The following is a 16,931-nucleotide window of genomic DNA, read 5'->3' on the forward strand; positions in this document are numbered from 1 at the left end:
GAGAGGGTTGGGAGGTGGGGGAAGGTAAGAGCTCAACCGAAGGACTTGTATACATGTATATAAGCATAACCAATGGACGCAAGACACTGGGAGGGGGGTGAGGGCATGTGCTGGGGGTAGGGGAGGCTGGAGGAAGGTCAACTGGGGGTGGGGGGTGGGGAAGGAGACATATAGATTACTATTTGTAATACTTTAAACAATGAAAAAAAGGAAAATAAAGATAAAATTTTTTGAAAACAAAACAATAGTGATCCTAAGTTTAGGTATCTCTAAGTTGGTGGGATGGAAAGACCCTGATAGAACGCAGATAAAAAGTGGCAAAGTCTTGATTCAGTGTTGTGGAACCTGAAAGGGTAATAAAAATGATGGCAAATAGGTTTAGAAGAATTATTACATCTGAAGAGTACCAATTCCCGACAGAAATTGCCCCTTACCCCCGCAACCCCAAACACACAGATCCAGATGCCCTGATAGCAGCTAGGAATCTTCAGTTTCAATTTCAAAGTAAAGTATTTTGGACACTATAGGAAGTAAATTCTGTTTCAGCAGATGCTGCTGCCAAGGTAGCTCTGAATTTTTCTTCACATATCCTACCTAATAAAGAGGGAATATGCAAATTGACCATCACCCTATCACAAAGATGGCTGTACCCAAACTTCCCAAAAGGAGCCTTAAAGAGCAGCAGCAGGACCTGAGGCTACACCTCCCTCGCCCCTGTGGGGCTTGACAGGGATTCTCAGGCCACGCCCCCCACCCACGAGGCTTGACAGGGGACCTCAAGGTGCACTTCCCATCCTGATGCTGGGCTAGGGGACCTCAGGCTGCGCCCCCACCCAGCAGGGTTTGAAGGGGGACCTCAAGGTGCACCCCCAGTGCCGGGTTGGGGGAATTCAGGCCGCGCCTCCGCCCAGCGGGGCTTGATGGGGGACCTCGGGCCATGCCCCCCACCCAACGAGGCTTGACAGGCAATCTCAGGCTGTGTCTCCCACCTGGCAGGGCTTGACAGAGGACCTCAAGGCACGCATCCCTGCCCTGGGCTGGGGGACCTCGGGCCCCGCCCCCTACCCCCCACCCTGTCCTGGTGCCGGGCCAGGGGACTTGAGGCTAAGCCCCCTACCACAGGCAAGGGTGGGACTGGCTGTATCTGGATCTAGCCCAATGGGAGAGGGTTGACCAGGTCTGGGTCTCATGCAATTTTGAGGTGCATGTGGGTGGGCGGGACTTGACTCTGGGTCCCATGGTGAGCCCCAGACTGACAGGAGGAAGGTTTTCATATACATTTTACTAATTTTCTTTCATCACTGACACTTCTATTATAGAGAAAGGGCAAATAGCAATATTAATTTATTTCCTCTAATTAATCCCCTTTTAATGTGCATGAATTTCATGCACCGGGTCACTAGTTTGTTTATAAGCCAGGATAAACAGACTCAGCTATCAATCCAAGAGCACACTTACACTGAGGTGACTACTACATAACACCTCTGAGAAGGGCTAAACCATAAAGCTACTTCTTCAAAGGCCTCAGAGGAAGGGGCACAGGTACAGTTCACACCCAACCCACAGCCTCTGTCTCTGCTGGTCTGGCTGAGGTGAGGCTCTTAATGTTAACATGTAACAAGACCAAAAAATTGTACCTTTGCTGCAGTCACTGATGGCCATCTCTTTCTTGTCCTAAAAGGAAATATAAGATTAATATGTGTCACCCTGGTTCTATCTTAATGGTCCAAAGGCTCAATGACAAAGCTGATCATTAATAATTGCTTATGGAGATACAGAATGCTCTTCAAAGAAAACACACAAAAACATGCAACTTATTTCCAAGCTAAAATTCAAATATAGTGACTTGAAAGTCTTCTGGCAACAAAATATTCGAGTAGCTTCTTCCTAAATATTTTAAAGATTGTCGTCATGGACCTATTTGATTTGCAAGATGCCCTATGTCAGAATGCTGATACTGAGAAAACTTTGTGACCAATAAACAGGGCAAATGACTAAAATATGGATAACTGAATTAATAACCCTCCTCTTTGGCTAACTGACCCAAAGTAGTATCTTCTAGAAAGTATACAAATGCTATGTCTACAATAACACAGTGTGGCTTGTCATGCAGTTTCAGCTAAAACCTCAATTCATCCACTGATGAAACAAAGATACACAACCACCTACCAAATGAGACGCCTCACTGACTGAGCTGCTGAATCTAGAAGCATGGCACAGCGGACAGAACACCAATGTCGAATGAACCTGACTCTTGTTCCAGCTCTGACACCAACCTGCTGTTTACCTCCCAGTTCTAAAAGGTCTATTTCCCCCAACTGTATTATTCTACATTACAGAAATGTTAGTTCAAATAAATGTTAACAATTCTGTAATAGCTACTGTAGCAAATACTAAATATTTTGCAGAGTATTTTAGAGCAATGTCTACCAAATTGAATTTTAGGATTTAATTAAAAACAGTTCCAGGATGGGGAGTGAAGGCTGAATGGGTGCAGGGTATCCTTCTGGGGTCATGAAAAAGTTCTGGTACCAAATGGTGATAGTTGCATAACACTTATAAATGTATTTAATGGAACTAAATATAAGGTTTAAAAAGATTAAAATGGTCAATTAAAAAATATTTTTTATTGATTTCAGAGAGGAAGGGAGAGAGAGAAAGAAACATCAATGATGAGAGAGAATCATTGATTGGTTGCCTCCTGCACGTCCCCTACTGGAGATCGAGCCTGCAACCCAGGCATGTGCCCTTGACAGGAATCCAAGGCAGAACCCTTCAGTTCACAAGCCATTGCTCTATCCACTGAGCCAAACCAGCTAGGGCTAAACAGTCTATTTTATGCCAGGTGCCTTTTACCCACAATAAACACAGAAGGTTCCAGAGTCATCTGGAAAACAATGCATTATATCTCTTCCAATGTTCATTATAGCAATTCACATATCAAAAGGTCAAAGAAGTCTTGTAGTAACGCAATCTGTGTAACTTTGTACAAGTCAGTTTTTCCCCAATACATTAGCTTTCTATAAATCTAGGACTCTCAATTTCATATCTGAAAAAGGAGAGGCTCTTTACAATGCATGTGCACATCTGTGGTGATGTATTCTTTGTGCCCCTTAGTAAGCATTAAGCTGCAGTGCGTCTTAGGAACAGCTGGCTTTTGCAGATGAGGGATGGTGGCCTTTTACTGCAGAATCCTCTGCTTCAGGCTCAGAGTCTGCTAAGAGCTCAGGGGACCCAGGTGTTGCCTGCTGCTTAGAGTGATAATCTGCAAAGCGGGGCATGTGGGGAAAAAATTAGAACTTCTTTATCACCCTTTCATAACTTCTATTAGTCTATATACATATATAAGTCAATGCACATAATATATAAGGATGGTAGTTTTAAAAAACTTTTAGGGTTCTGTCTCTCTTGTGGAGGCAGGCAGAGACGTGACACTCGGCCCTCACCCGTCTGTCTTTTCTCTCTCCAGACATGAAATGTAAAGTTTGGCCGGACACACTCAGTCAGGGATGCTGAGCCTGCAAACTTGCTTTTCAGAAATTCTTCTTAAAGCAGTGAACCCATCACCTCTGAATAAACTCAGAATATGGTCCTAATTGTTAAAATGCATTAATCCTGGACATTTTCAAGTTACCAACTTTTGAATCTTCTTAAAAATATCAAAGAGTGCAACTGAAAAGAACAAAACCACCAACCCCCACCCACCCTGGAAAAGCTATCCTTTGTAAAGAAAATGGTCACAGAGCAACTTTCTCCTGAGTTCTCCTTACATGTGACCAAGACCACACATCGCCCTGACTCAGAACCAGTTGATTATACTAGCCCGAGCCTAGCAATACCAATAACTTGGCAACTGTGGAAACAAAGAATCCCCAGTCCCAGGAGCCAGATGGGCATGGTGCATTTTGTTTGACATTGAAGGTGCCCTCCATTCCATTTAGCAATGACAACTTCCAGTCTGAGAACAGGACAGATGTCTCCGAGGAGCAAAAGCGAAATAGAGTTTTCCAAGCTAAGTGTAAACTCCGTTAGGTGTGAATCCTGATCGACGATAGAATATATTAGTGAGTAATGTTTAAATATACCTAATTATTTTATTTCCCCAAATATGTCTGTTTATATACTCTAGAATTATTCTCTAATGCCACATGAATCACCCCCAAAACTTACTTCACTTTGGAGACTGAATCCAATAATAAAGCAAACAAGTTCTGGTTTTAAAGAAACAACACCATTCTGCACATCTAAACTACCCTGGATTTCCCTTCTCCCCGCCCCCACCCTTTGTAAACTTGGTTATCCAAAGAGACTTCCATAGCGGCACTTGTGTGTTTCAGGCAACGTCAATGAGAAAGTGACGTGAATAGCTGACCTAAGCAAATAAAAGGACCACTCTGCCCAAGCAAGGGCCTGCTTCGTGGTTGCTTATAGATATGTTAAATAACCACTCTTTGTGCTTTGGACACAAGTAGCCATAGTTAAACAAGTGTAGTGTTTTTAAACAACTCTTATTTCAATCCAGCAAAATCTACTATGTTGACTAAACAGGAAATCAGACAAATCTAACTTTTAATACCAACATGGTTCAAAAGAAATACAACTACCGGTACACTCTTTTCTATTCTACATTCACGTGCTACACCAGGTTCTCAAGCCTTTAGAAATGCAAAATGTTCCTGAACTTTCCCTGACACCTATCTTGTTGTTAAGGGCACCACTCATTCCAACTGGTGGGCATCTCTCCCCACGTCATACTTTCAACAGGAAAATCAGACCCTCTGGAAGAAGCATGTTGAAATCCCAAGTTTTAGCCAGTGCTTCCCTTGGGTCTTTATCTAGAATCCCCGAGCCTAAAACAAAACAAGCTGCTGTAGCTGTTCCAAGCCACGCACCTCTAAGGGCTTTGCTTCATGAACCTTCCCTAGTTTGGTGGAAACTCTGCCAGCCTTCTTTCTGTAAAGTGTTCACTCAGCCATCTTAATGAGGAATGCTAACAGTAATCTGACTCAAGTTTTAAGACAATATGTTTCTATCTTTCTTGTGCCCTTTATATCGGAGATATATGAGCAGGAAAAGGGAGACACCAACGTTAAGGCCCTATGTGAGTTTTTGGAGAAACGCTATCCTACAAATACACGGCAAGTCCACGTGCATCTTAAAAAAAGAAAAGGTCAATGTCACATACCTGTTTCATCCTCGCAGCAGCTCTGTTTGAAAACAGAATAGACCTGTCTTTCTGGAAGCAGGATGGGCACGTTTGAAGGGCTTGGCTGTAAGAACTTTCAGCTTCTATGTAATCTGAGGATAAAGTAAAAGGCGAGAGGTTATTATTTTACTCCCGAAAGACTGTGTTCCATTGGATCTCAGAGTGCAAAGTCTTCCAGTCACAGGACAAAGGGCTCCAACAGAAAACTCCAAATGTTCAGCTTCCATTTGGCTTCTCAATTTAGTGAGGAACTTGGAAAGGGGTTTGAGAACTGGACAGATGAAACAGACTGAAGCCTGGGATTAAATGCCTGTTGACTAAAGACCTTAAAAGAGAAAGTGGTAACACATTTATATATTCATTGTCACATACAGAACGACAATCAGAGTCCTAAAGGAAAATTGTCTATTCACGTCTTTCTCAGGTTAGAAATAGTTAATAATAAAATACAAAGAGATATGTTTTCAAAATTATAATAGAACTATTAGTTCTCTTAGAACAACATAAGTGATGACTGATTAAACCAGGATGTAAGAAACACATCTTTAATCCAAGAAATAACTAAGGAGAAATGTTACTATGCCTAGATTTTTAAGGCATCTACCCTTTTAAGATGTGGCCAAGGCTATCATAAGATCAAACAGCTGCCCAAAGTATCGGAATGAGCCCGACTTATTCCTAAGCTACGGAGGAAACCCAGAAGGACATAAGGAGCATCTCTCTGCTTACAGTATCCAAAGAAAAGGCACATGGAAGCGCAGCCCAAGTACAAGCAGGATTCTCCCTGGGCCTGCCGGAACCGCGGCTGGCTTTTATAGGCTATGCAAAGTGAGGACTCGGGCCCTGGGTTTGCAGCAGTGCAGCAAAGAGCCTGTTAACATTCCAGTTAGAGATCTCCAAAGCCACAGCTGAAGAGTTTTCCTCCCAATTTCTGGATTTATAGAGATTGGATTATAGAAAAGAAGAATTCTGCCTGTGCCAAGAGACACATGGTAACTGGTCACTGTCAGCTGAGAACGATTTGAACCTGGTAAAAAACAATACTGCAAATGCTGGAAGGCAGAATGTATTGAGAGCCGTTTATTTGCTAGTTGTTTCCAAATGTTCTTTGGGGCTTTCTCCAGACTGTACGAAAGAAAGAGGAGTTAAGAATGAGAAGATATCAGTGCTGAAACAGTTCTCTCTTACCTCCTTTCTTAAATTGCTCATTTCCCTCCTCCTTCAGTCTAGTGCTCTCTTCTCTTCTTTTCTAAGAGATCAGAAAAACAAACAAACAAACAAATAAATAAAGTAAGAGATCAGAGATATACAGAATTTGTCACAATATTATTTTAAGTGAACAAAAGGTCAGCTTTCTTTACATATTAGGCTATTTAATAGGCAGCAGCTGGACTTAAAATTACACACACACACACACACACACTTTGATTTCAGAAAGGAAGGGAGAGGGACAAAAATAAGTGCTGGAGAGGATGTGGAGAAAAACCCCTCTTATACTGCTGGTATAAATTGGTGCAGCCACTATGGAAAACAACATGAAGGTTCTTTAAAAAATATGACCCAGCAAGCTTCTGGGATCTATCCCCCAAATTTGAAAACATTTATTCATGTACCTCTATGTTCACTGCAACACTTACAATAGCCAAGACATGAAAACAACCTAAGTGTCCGTTGATGGATGACTGGATAAAGAAGATGTGGTACATATATACAATGAATACTTCTGAGGCATGAAAAAGTTGAAACACTGCCATCTGCAACAACATGGATGAACCTTAAGAGTATTATGCTAAGTGAAATAAGTCAGATGGATTCATGTGGGATATAAAACAAAAATAAACTCATACTTACAATGGAATGCCAGTTACGAGAAGGGAAGAGAGGTAGGGGGAGGGCAAAGTGAGTAAAGGGGGCGAAATATATGGTAAGGGAAGGACACTAGACTTTGGGGGGTAAGCATGCAAGAGTACACAGATGTTGAATTATAATGCTGTACATGTGAAATATAACATTTATATAATATTATTAACCAATGTTACCCCAAGAAATTTAATTTTAAAATTATAAAACAATTTAAATTAAGGTAAAAGTAAAACCCTATAATTATTAGCAAATTCAGTCCATTAATTTTAAATTAACACACACACACACCATATATCATTGTCGAATAAAGTGAAATGAAAAGTTGGTTTCACATTAGAAATATATCAATGCAAGGTAACATGTTAAGTTAAGAGAGAAGATATGCTCTCATGAATAAATGCACCATAGGTCTTACAGGTCTTTAATATATTATTTATTTTTCTTTTAATCTTTATTGTTGAAAGTATTACACAGGTCTTCCTTTTAAATATATTTTTAAGTTACTTTAAAAACACAAATTCTTTAGAGGCAATTCATCAAGTTAATGGAGTTTAATGTCCATCCTTTAATTTCGATCTCCTCTACTTTAACTCTAATTTGAAGCTACTTTTTGATTTAAATCTGTTCTCCAGTGCCAACTTGTCAGGAATGTTTTGACCACAGATGAATCACTCAGCCTACCAGGCTAGGCTCTTGTGTGAGTGCGTGTGTGTTGAGTTTAACTGTTCGTTAGTAAATGTAGAACATGAAGACCCCAATGGGCAAAGCCTAGATCCAAGGCATGCCCAGAAGGAATTACTGATTAAGAGCCAACCTGAGCAGCCAGCCAGCCCAAGAAAAGCTCCCAGTGTCTTCAAAACTAGGATCAAGAGTTGAACTGGCAGAAAGACTCCGTAACATATTTCTATGGCCAATTATTCTCAGGAAGGAATTTCATTTTTTTGGCTTGACCAATCATAACTCGGTGACCTATTAAGCAGTAAACACTGGAAAGAAGCTACTGCTTCCACAGATTGTGTAAAGTGAGGACTAATGCAATTATCAATATCACGCTGAACATCTCCTTGGAAACAGCTAAAAATACACTCTGAAGAGAAAGCTGCACCATTTCCCAGCTGTGCCAAGAGACTGACTTGATTCTAGTACAAAGACGAGGGTTTATTCTGCTGCTGGAACAGCTTTTCCCGAAAGGATGGCATGCGTACTATGTAATGGTACTGGAATCCAAGGACAGATTTTATATGTATGTGCCTTATTTAACATGCTAAGTGCCAGGGGCAGTCACACATAAATGACTGCTGATACTCTGCAGCATTATCAGATGCAAATCAGTCCAAGCCCTGGTCTAATGTGGTCAGGAGACTCTCACAGGCCTCAACAATGCCTTTTAGCACATTCCAGAGGCCTCACAGAGAAACATCTGCTCTAGGATTCCATTCCATCACAGTGGGAATCAAAGAACTTTACAGGGCTCTGTACTCCTCACTCCTCCCCATCACTGAAAACTCAGGGGAAAGAGCGGCATCATTCTGCACTGTACAATCATCACAGGAGCTGTCCGGGAAAACCCCCAAAAGACAGTGCCCTTGATAAATGCAGTCTATTTCAATAGTTATTACTACAACTTCAAACTTTTCAGCCTGGTATTTAAAGTTCAATACAACACACACCAGTATAGCATTTCACTGCTTAAAATCTGCTGTCACATACATGACTCATTTGCTTCTACGAGGAGGACATGGACGTATTTAACTATCCATTTTACAGGTAAGCAATCAAGGTTCAGAAATCACTTGTTCTTTATACTATTATACATCAAACCTCTATTACAACCTACTCAACTTTACCCCCTGCTACCTTAAACTGAAGCATCCATCTTATATAAAAACTGCTGTCTGAAATTTTAACCCTGCTATGTGGCTTCTGTAAATGCTTGCTTGCTTAAATAATAGGGAAAATAAGACTATTCCCGCTTCAGAGAGGCCATTAAACCTTCCCCGGACCATGTTATCAGTGCTGGCACAAGGCCAGGCCTCTGGTTGAGATCTCAATGTCCCAGCAGATAGAGGCTCTTTAAAAAAAAAAAAAAAAAAAAAAAAAAAAAAAAATATATATATATATATATATATATATATATATATATTTTTTTTTTTTTAAATTGATTTTTTTACAGAGAGGAAAGGAGAGGGATAGAGAGCCAGAAACATCGATGAGAGATAAACATCGACCAGCTGCCTCCTGCACAGCCCCCACCGGGGATGTGCCCGCAACCAATGTACCTGCCCTTGACTGGAATCGAACCCTGGACCCTTCAGTTTGCAGGCCAACGCTCTACCACTGAGCCAAACCGGTTTCAGCCATAGGGGCTCTTTAAGAACTTGCAAAGGGGGCCCCATATTTGGGAGACAAAGAAGGTAAAAACTTACAGATAGGGAAAGTTCCTCCCTGTTGGGGTCCAGAATTTGAGACATTTTATTCTGGGCCCATGCGTAATAAATGTAACTCCATATCTCTAAGTGTTGCTTGGTTCTTCTCTGGTTTTCTATAACAGCACAAGTCCTCTCTTCTAGACAGTCTGATTTCTTTGCTGTCTCTCAAAACTCACCATGCTTAATCTTCAGTCCATTCTTTTGTTTATTCAAGCAATGCCCTTGTTTCTCTTCCGTATCTTCCCCGACTGTCCAAACCAAATTTCCTAAGTCTAGTACAAAACCTATCTCCTCTCAAGGACCACCTTTCACTTCCTTCCCACATGATCTTCCTTTGAATGCAGCCTGCACATAATGTCTCTACTCTGGACATTCAATTCTGCCTCAAAAATTTTTTTAAATTATAAAAAACTAAAAAAGAATTTGTTATGGTACTTAAGGCTTAAATAATTTCATGGGTTGTAAAACAGTGCACACTCCTTAGACCTGGGCAAGAGGGGCCCTGTGAAGGCCTTCTGACCACAACCTGCCTCCCATGGACCCTTTTCCGACTATGCTCCCGGAAGTCCTGCCTACATCTCCCCAGTCTACTTCCAGGATCTACAGGGCCTTTGCCTGGGTCTGCCTGCATGCTTTAGATCAGTGAATAAAGCTGACTTAAAGAACTTTATAGGGCTCTGTACTGCTCACTCATCATTAACTTGGAGCTTACAAGTGTATATGCCTCTTATCACTATTCGATAAAATATATAAAAATAACCTTTGAGGCAGAATTGAATTCCCAAATCACACATACACACACACACACACACACACACACACACACACTATTTTAAAAAAAATATATTTTATTGATTTTACACAGAGAGGAATTGAGAGGGACAGAGAGTTAGAAACGTCGATGAGAGAGAAACATCGACCAGCTGCCTCTTGCACAAGCCCCACTGGGGATGTGCTCACAACCAAGGTACATGCCCTTGACCGGAATCGAACTCGGGACCTTTCAGTCCGCAGGCCGACGCTCTATTCACTGAGCCAAACCGGTCCCAGCAGATATATTTTTTACAGTCTGCATTCTAAGGAAGACTATTAAATTTATTTTAAAATATTCTCTTAAATAAATCTGCAGTGAGCATGTATTTAATAGACAATGGGGAGAAAGCCACGAGATTCACACCAGCAAGTTCCATGTTGTAAATCTATTGGCGGCTTTCTGCTGCCCCCTGCAGCTTTGTAAAGCAATTGCTACAAATGAAACATTTAAGTCGAGCATAGTCACCCAGAGACCAATCACATCCAGGTAAACAAAGGGTTGAAAAAAATACACACCGGTTAAAGGGCTGGGAAATGGAGGCACATGCAACAACTTTCTGCTTGAGTCTAGGTGGGATGGAAAGCTATACACTGAAAGGCCAAGGGAAACCAGCCCCACAAGTTATTCTGAAAGGGAATTCTTCACCATTAAAAAATAAACAAATGCTCAAGTCTTGCTTTCTTTGAAATTGGACAGAGTTACTTTCCACATACAGACACATCTGTTCTTCCCACAAATCCCTCAGGAGCCCTCTGGGAAACCTGGCGGGAAGATCTCTGGATTTAAGCTTTAGTTGGAACCTGACTCTTTTTTTTTTTTTTTTTTTTTTTTTAATAAGTTTTTATTGTTCATATTATTACAAATGTTCCTTTCCCCCCACCCACCATTGCTCTCCTCCACCAGGTTCCCATCCCACCCTCTGCCCTTTCCCCTCTCCCCATTGTCCTCATCCATAGGTGCACAGTTTATGTTCAGTCTCTTCCCACGCCCCCCTCTCCCCTTTACCCCAAGAATCGTCAGTTCACTCCCCTTCCATACCTCTGATTCTATTATATTCAACAGTTAATATTGTTCATCAGATTTTTTTAATTTCCTTGGTTTTTAGATTCACTTGTTGATAGTTATGTATTTGTTGTTCATAATTTTTATCTTTGTTTACTTTCTCTTCTGAAAGAACCCCCTTCAGCAATTCATATAATTCTGGTTTGGTGGTGATGAACTCCTTTAGCTTTTTTTTATTAGTGAAGCTCTTTATCTGGCCTTCGATTCTGAGTGATAGCTTTGCTGGGTAGATTATTTTTGGCTGTAGGTTCTTGCTATTCATCACCTTGAATATTTCTTGCCATTCCCTTCTGGCCTGCATGGTTTCTGTTGAGAAGTCAGCTGACAATCGTATAGGTGCTCCTTTGTAGGTTACTACCTTCTTTGCTCTTGCTTCTTTTAATATTCTCTCTTTGTCTTTTGCTCTTGGAATTTTAATAATGATGTGTCTCGGTGTGGTCCTCTTTGGATTCCTTTTGTTTGGAGTTCTGTGCGCTTCCTGGACTTGTAAGTCTAATTCTTTCACCAGGTAGGGGAAGTTTTCTGTCACTATTTCTTTCAGTATGTTTTCCATATCTTGCTCTCTCTCATCTTCTGGGACCCCCATAATTCTGATGTTGGTTCGCTTGAAGTTGTCCCAGAGGTTTCTTACATTATCTTCAATTTTCTGGATTCTCTTGCCTTCTAGCTTCTGTGGAGGAGTGTCTTCTGGCTCTTTATGTTCCAAATCTTTGACTTGATTCTTGCGATCTTCCCTTCTGTTTTTAGGACTCAGTAAAATATTTTTTATTTCAGACAATGTATTCTTTATTTCTTGTTGATCCCTTATCATTTCTTGTTGACTCCTTATTAATTCTAGTTGATCTCTTTTCATATCCTCGTAGCCCTTATCCATCTTTTCTAAGAAATTCTTGAAAAAACTTATAAGCGTAGATTTGAACTCTATATCCAGACGCTTTTTGTCCTCCATTTCTTTCGTTTGTGATCTATTTTGTTGTCGCATTTCGCTGTTACAGATGGGACGGGGTTTCAGGGTGGAGCCTGCAGCTTTGGCTTCTGTCAGCCCCGCCCTATACGGGTCCTTCAGTGCTCGCTGCTGCCGGCGCCTCTGAGAGAAAGGTGCCCTCGATTTTCGCCTGCTGCCAAACAGTCTATGCTCTCCCCCAATGAGCCCGGTATTGGGGTTCAGTTCAGTTGGAAGTGGAGTTGGAGGTGGCGTTCACAGCAGTCTGGAGCCCCAGTCTCCTTCCCGTCAGGGCGATCCCGCGGCACAGCCGACCGTCCCTTCTCTGCGTGCAATGTGCGCGCCTCCAGGACCTCCTTTCGCCTCTCCCCGGGGTTCTGCCTTACAGCCCAGCTCCCTATGGCTGAGCCTGAGTCCCCGGGGTCTGGCCCAGAACCGGGGATCAGAGCAGTCGGGGGCCCAGCACAGTCGGAGCTTTTCTCTCCTTTCCGCTCAGGAACGCCCGCCAGGCACTCGGCCTCCCTCCTCTCCGGCTCCGTCCTCTCCGCGCGCCGCGTCTCTGCGTCTCCGTACCTTGGCTTTTCCAGCTCTTCCGCACCTCCTTCTGGTTTTCTCCTTGCTTCTCGCTGTAGAATTTCCAGTCAGTCAACCTTCCTGTAGTTCTGGGCAATGTCCGTTTTATATTTTAGTTGTATTTTATTGAAATTGTTGTGTGCGGCTGCGGCTAGGTGTTCACCTGGGCGCAGCCATCTTGGATCCCTGGAACCTGACTCTTATTGTCTTTTTCTGAGGAAAGATGATTGATCTATGAGGAGTTAATCTTGAAAAAAATATTCCTTTGTTTTTTAACTCAGAAAATTCTATTTCCAAAACCTCAATTTAATAGAAATAAATTTCCTTATTTTGGTATTGCTTAAATTCCACACAGTAAGTCCTCTTTAGACACTGAGCACATATGACAGTTAAAAGAAAAAAATCCTATTAGAAAACTGTTCTTCTGATGTTGGATGCAGTCAATATAACTGTTAGATCATTACTTCGCTCTGGAAGTTAGACATCTGTATCAATCTGGCTCTCTGGCTCCCAAGTGTGGCCACAGAAATGACCTGGGGATGTAGACAAAGGGGAACGCCGGCTGCACCCCACCAACCTGCGGTCCCTGCTCAAGGCTTTGCACGGCTACAAAGATTCCTGTGATTCTTAGGCACAATGAAGTTTGAGAAGCACTGAAGGACACTTTACCTCTCCCATCAGCAGGTAATCTAAATATATTAACTTCCAAATGTTTTGGAGTAAACAAGCCTTATTTCTCCTGGTTTAAACCCAGGCACAGAAATCTAAGGTCCCTTCAGTTCTTAAATTCTAGGACTTCATTTAATCACTTGTCAATAGCATTCATAAACCTAATTCTGGTAAACTCTAAGAAATTAATAAGACAACCTTAGTTCCAAAGAATGCCCATTAGGAATGAAATAAAAGGGAAACAATAAATCAAAGATTTTCCTATGAGGTTAACAGAACATGCATGCCACTACAGAAAAGTTATTGAAAACTTTCTGGAACCAACCAGGAGAATATTCTCTGTAAACACGCCACTCTTACGGCATTGATGACATTATAAAAGCAATGCAATGAGGTGAGGCAGCAGAAACATGGAATCAGAAGGACTTAGGAAAAATGAAACCATAGGATTTAGGAAAAATAAAAGAAGGAAGAGAATGGATATAAAATTTCTGTTATAAACCAATACTGCAATAATGGTTCCTGATTAAAAATAAAATAGCCTTAAAGGAAAGAATAATCCTTTACTTTTTCAGAGCCTAAGGAAAATGTTTTAAAATCCCAGAAGCCATGTGCTCTGGGTCCATGTTCACCAAGTAAGACTTTTGTATTCCTTACTTACATGGATCTTTGTTATGTATCTACTATGTGTAAATGAATACCTTACAATGAATACCTTACGCAAACAATTGGCACTATGAAGCAAACCCATGAAAATGACTAAATCTGCATTTTGCTTTCAGATTAACTTCATCTCTACTCTGGCTTATCCACCTGTTTCCTGTTGGAATAAGCTTGAAATTCCTTATCACAACTCAGTGTTCCATAATCAGACCCTCACTTACTTCATCACCTCACCCTCCTCCTCAACCACAACTCCAGCTACTGGCCTGGCCCTTTAATACCTTGCATGCCAAGAGTGTACCAAGCTTATAGTTACCTTAGAGCCTTTCTTTACATGTTTGTTAACACATCTGACTCCTTTTCCCCTCCAAGTCTGTATTGAAATGCCCTTTCCCCAGACTGGCCTTTCCTGATCTGGAATAGTCCTTCCCATCCTCCCAACCCTCATCACTTCATCTTATCTTTTCCATACCTCCCAACTAGAAAAGTACTTATGAGTGAAAAGAAGCCCTCTTCATCTTCACCACTGTATCCCTATGGGCCTCACACAATGCCTGGCCTGTGGAGAAATGCAAATACTGCTTGAATAAATGTGTGAGATAAAAATCTCTATACGGGCAATTACTGGCCCTCATGAGAAAGATAACCATATGGTCCATTCAATACTATTTAATGAAGAAAGACTATGTGCAGGGCCCCATGACTGTGCCCTGAAACTGTTAGTGTGCATACGAATTCCACAGGAAACCCCACTGAGGCCTAAGAACTCTATTGTGACAAGTAGCCGATAAAAGGCGAGTCTCTTGAAGGATATCCTATAGGTCCCAGTACTATAAGCATCTTATGTCATAAGGTTATAGCAACAACTTTCATCTCCTACCAGATCTGTCCTCTACCTCAGCCAAGCCTTCCAGAATCCTTATTTGCTTCACACATCTACTATATCGCAAATATCAGCTAAAATCCCACTCCTCTGGGTCATCATGTCTACATTTAGGCTTTCACACAGTTAAGATTTGAATAAAAACACACATACACAGTGCTTTATGTTAAGAGATTTTGCCTGTTTTTATCAAATCTTAACTGCTGTCCTCTTCCTTAATTATTCCTCAGGGTTTAGGAGCTCTGCTGAAAACTCACACTCTTGCGCCTAGATTATCTTCTTAGCCACCAGGCAAGTTGAGTCAGCTTGAATAACAGACTTAGGCTATTAACCAGATGCGTAAGGTGTACAAATGGTTAAGGGCTCATGCTCTACCGACTGAGCTAGCGGGTGCCTCAGACTTTGGCTAATGGTACTTAATTCTACCCAAGAGAAACATTCAGCAATACATAGATGTTATGTCAACACTTCTTCCCCAATCCTCAAAGGTCAGTTTTATGTGCTTTCGGTAAAATGTCCATCTTGGTTGTCAAGAATCAATCTTTATTTACATTCTAAAAATGGAATAACTTGCAACTCCAACTCCACAAGGACCACCAGCTGATGTCCTAAAATTTAACTCAACTCTGACACTACCTACTAGGAAACAGCATCAGATCCCACAGGTTAAGGGGCTCAGTGCCCCCAAGACTGGCCCCTCTCCACGCCCACTTGAGATGCTAACTTTAGAAGCAGGCTGCCACCTCTGCTTTTGACCTCCTGGCTCCAAAGTGGAGGTTCCCATGACCTAATCCTCAGTTTCAATGAATTTGCTAGAGAGGCTCACAGAAGTCAGGGACACAGTTTCCTCACTAGATAACTGGTTTACTATAAAGGATGTAACCCAGGAACAGTTAGTGAAGAGATGTATAAAGCAAGATATGTGGGAAGGGGAACATTTATGCCCTTGAGTGTGTCACCCTTCTAGCACTTCCATGTGTTTATCAACTCAGTTCTCTGAATCCCATCTTTTTGGATTTTTAAAAAAATATATATTTTATTGAATTTTTACAGAGAGGAAGAGTTAGAAACATTGATGAGAGAGAAATCATCGATCAGCTGCCTCTTGTACACCCCCTACTGGGGATGTGCCCGCAACCAAGGTACATGCCCTTGACCGGAATTGAACCTGGAACCTTTCAGTCTACAGGCCGATGCTCTATCCACTGAGCCAAACCGGTTTCAGCTTTTTTTGGATTTTCAATGGAGGCTTCATTGTGTAACAATGACAGACCAAATCTTGGGTCATCAGCCATTAACTCAACCTTCAGCCCCTCTCCCCTTTCAAGAGGCAGGGGTCAGGTGGCACTGAAAGCTCCAAACTGATAACCAGACCTCATCCTCAGGGGCTTTCCAAAAGTCACCTGTTAACACTGACTTAAGTGTGGTTGAAAGGGGCTTGTTAACAATAAAATACACCTTTATCCCTTATCACTTAGGGTAGGGGTGTCGAACTCAATCAGAGAAGGGGCCAAAATCTAAAATCCAGCCTAAATCGCGGGCCGAATGGTTTACTGAACAGTCATAAACTGTCATTGTGATGGAAACGCAGCGGAGTGCAGTGATGACAGCGCGGTGCGGGCCACATTGCAAGGCCTGGCGGGACGGATTTGGCCCGCGGGCCTTGTGTTTGACACATGTGACTTAGGAAATCCCAAGGCTTTTAGGTACTTGGTGCCAAGGACTGGACAATAACTAAATATATATTTATTACAAATCATATTGTCACCCCTGCTTAATTCATTTAACACTACATTACAGGCATTTTCCCATGTCATTTCTAAGAT

The 16,931-nt window shown here is 41.8% G+C and overlaps 1 protein-coding gene and 1 long non-coding RNA gene across 4 annotated transcripts in view; both read right to left on the minus strand.

Annotated features, from left to right (window-relative positions):
- The window catches only part of TTC1 (tetratricopeptide repeat domain 1), a 42,535-nt gene that overhangs the window by 9,492 nt on the left and 16,112 nt on the right, over positions 1-16,931 (minus strand). For all 3 annotated transcript variants that reach the window (XR_004985802.2, XM_036425000.2, XM_036424999.2), the window contains 3 exons: positions 6,395-6,455; positions 5,186-5,298; positions 1,638-1,674 (listed from right to left, as the gene is read on the minus strand). Coding sequence is in view for 2 of the 3 variants with exons in the window: in XM_036425000.2 (XP_036280893.1) it covers positions 1,638-1,674; positions 5,186-5,298; positions 6,395-6,455 (211 nt within the window). In the remaining variant the exon portion in view is untranslated. The remainder of the gene's footprint in view (positions 1-1,637; positions 1,675-5,185; positions 5,299-6,394; positions 6,456-16,931) is intronic.
- LOC123651756 lies at positions 10,565-13,852 on the minus strand. Its single transcript, XR_006740659.1, has 2 exons — positions 13,084-13,852; positions 10,565-11,112 (listed from the first exon to the last, which is right to left on the minus strand). It is a non-coding gene; the product is annotated as an uncharacterized LOC123651756 (long non-coding RNA).

This window comes from Pipistrellus kuhlii, unplaced genomic scaffold (assembly GCF_014108245.1).
Source record: "Pipistrellus kuhlii isolate mPipKuh1 unplaced genomic scaffold, mPipKuh1.p scaffold_m20_p_8, whole genome shotgun sequence".
In the NCBI taxonomy this organism is placed as follows: Eukaryota; Metazoa; Chordata; class Mammalia; order Chiroptera; family Vespertilionidae; genus Pipistrellus; species Pipistrellus kuhlii.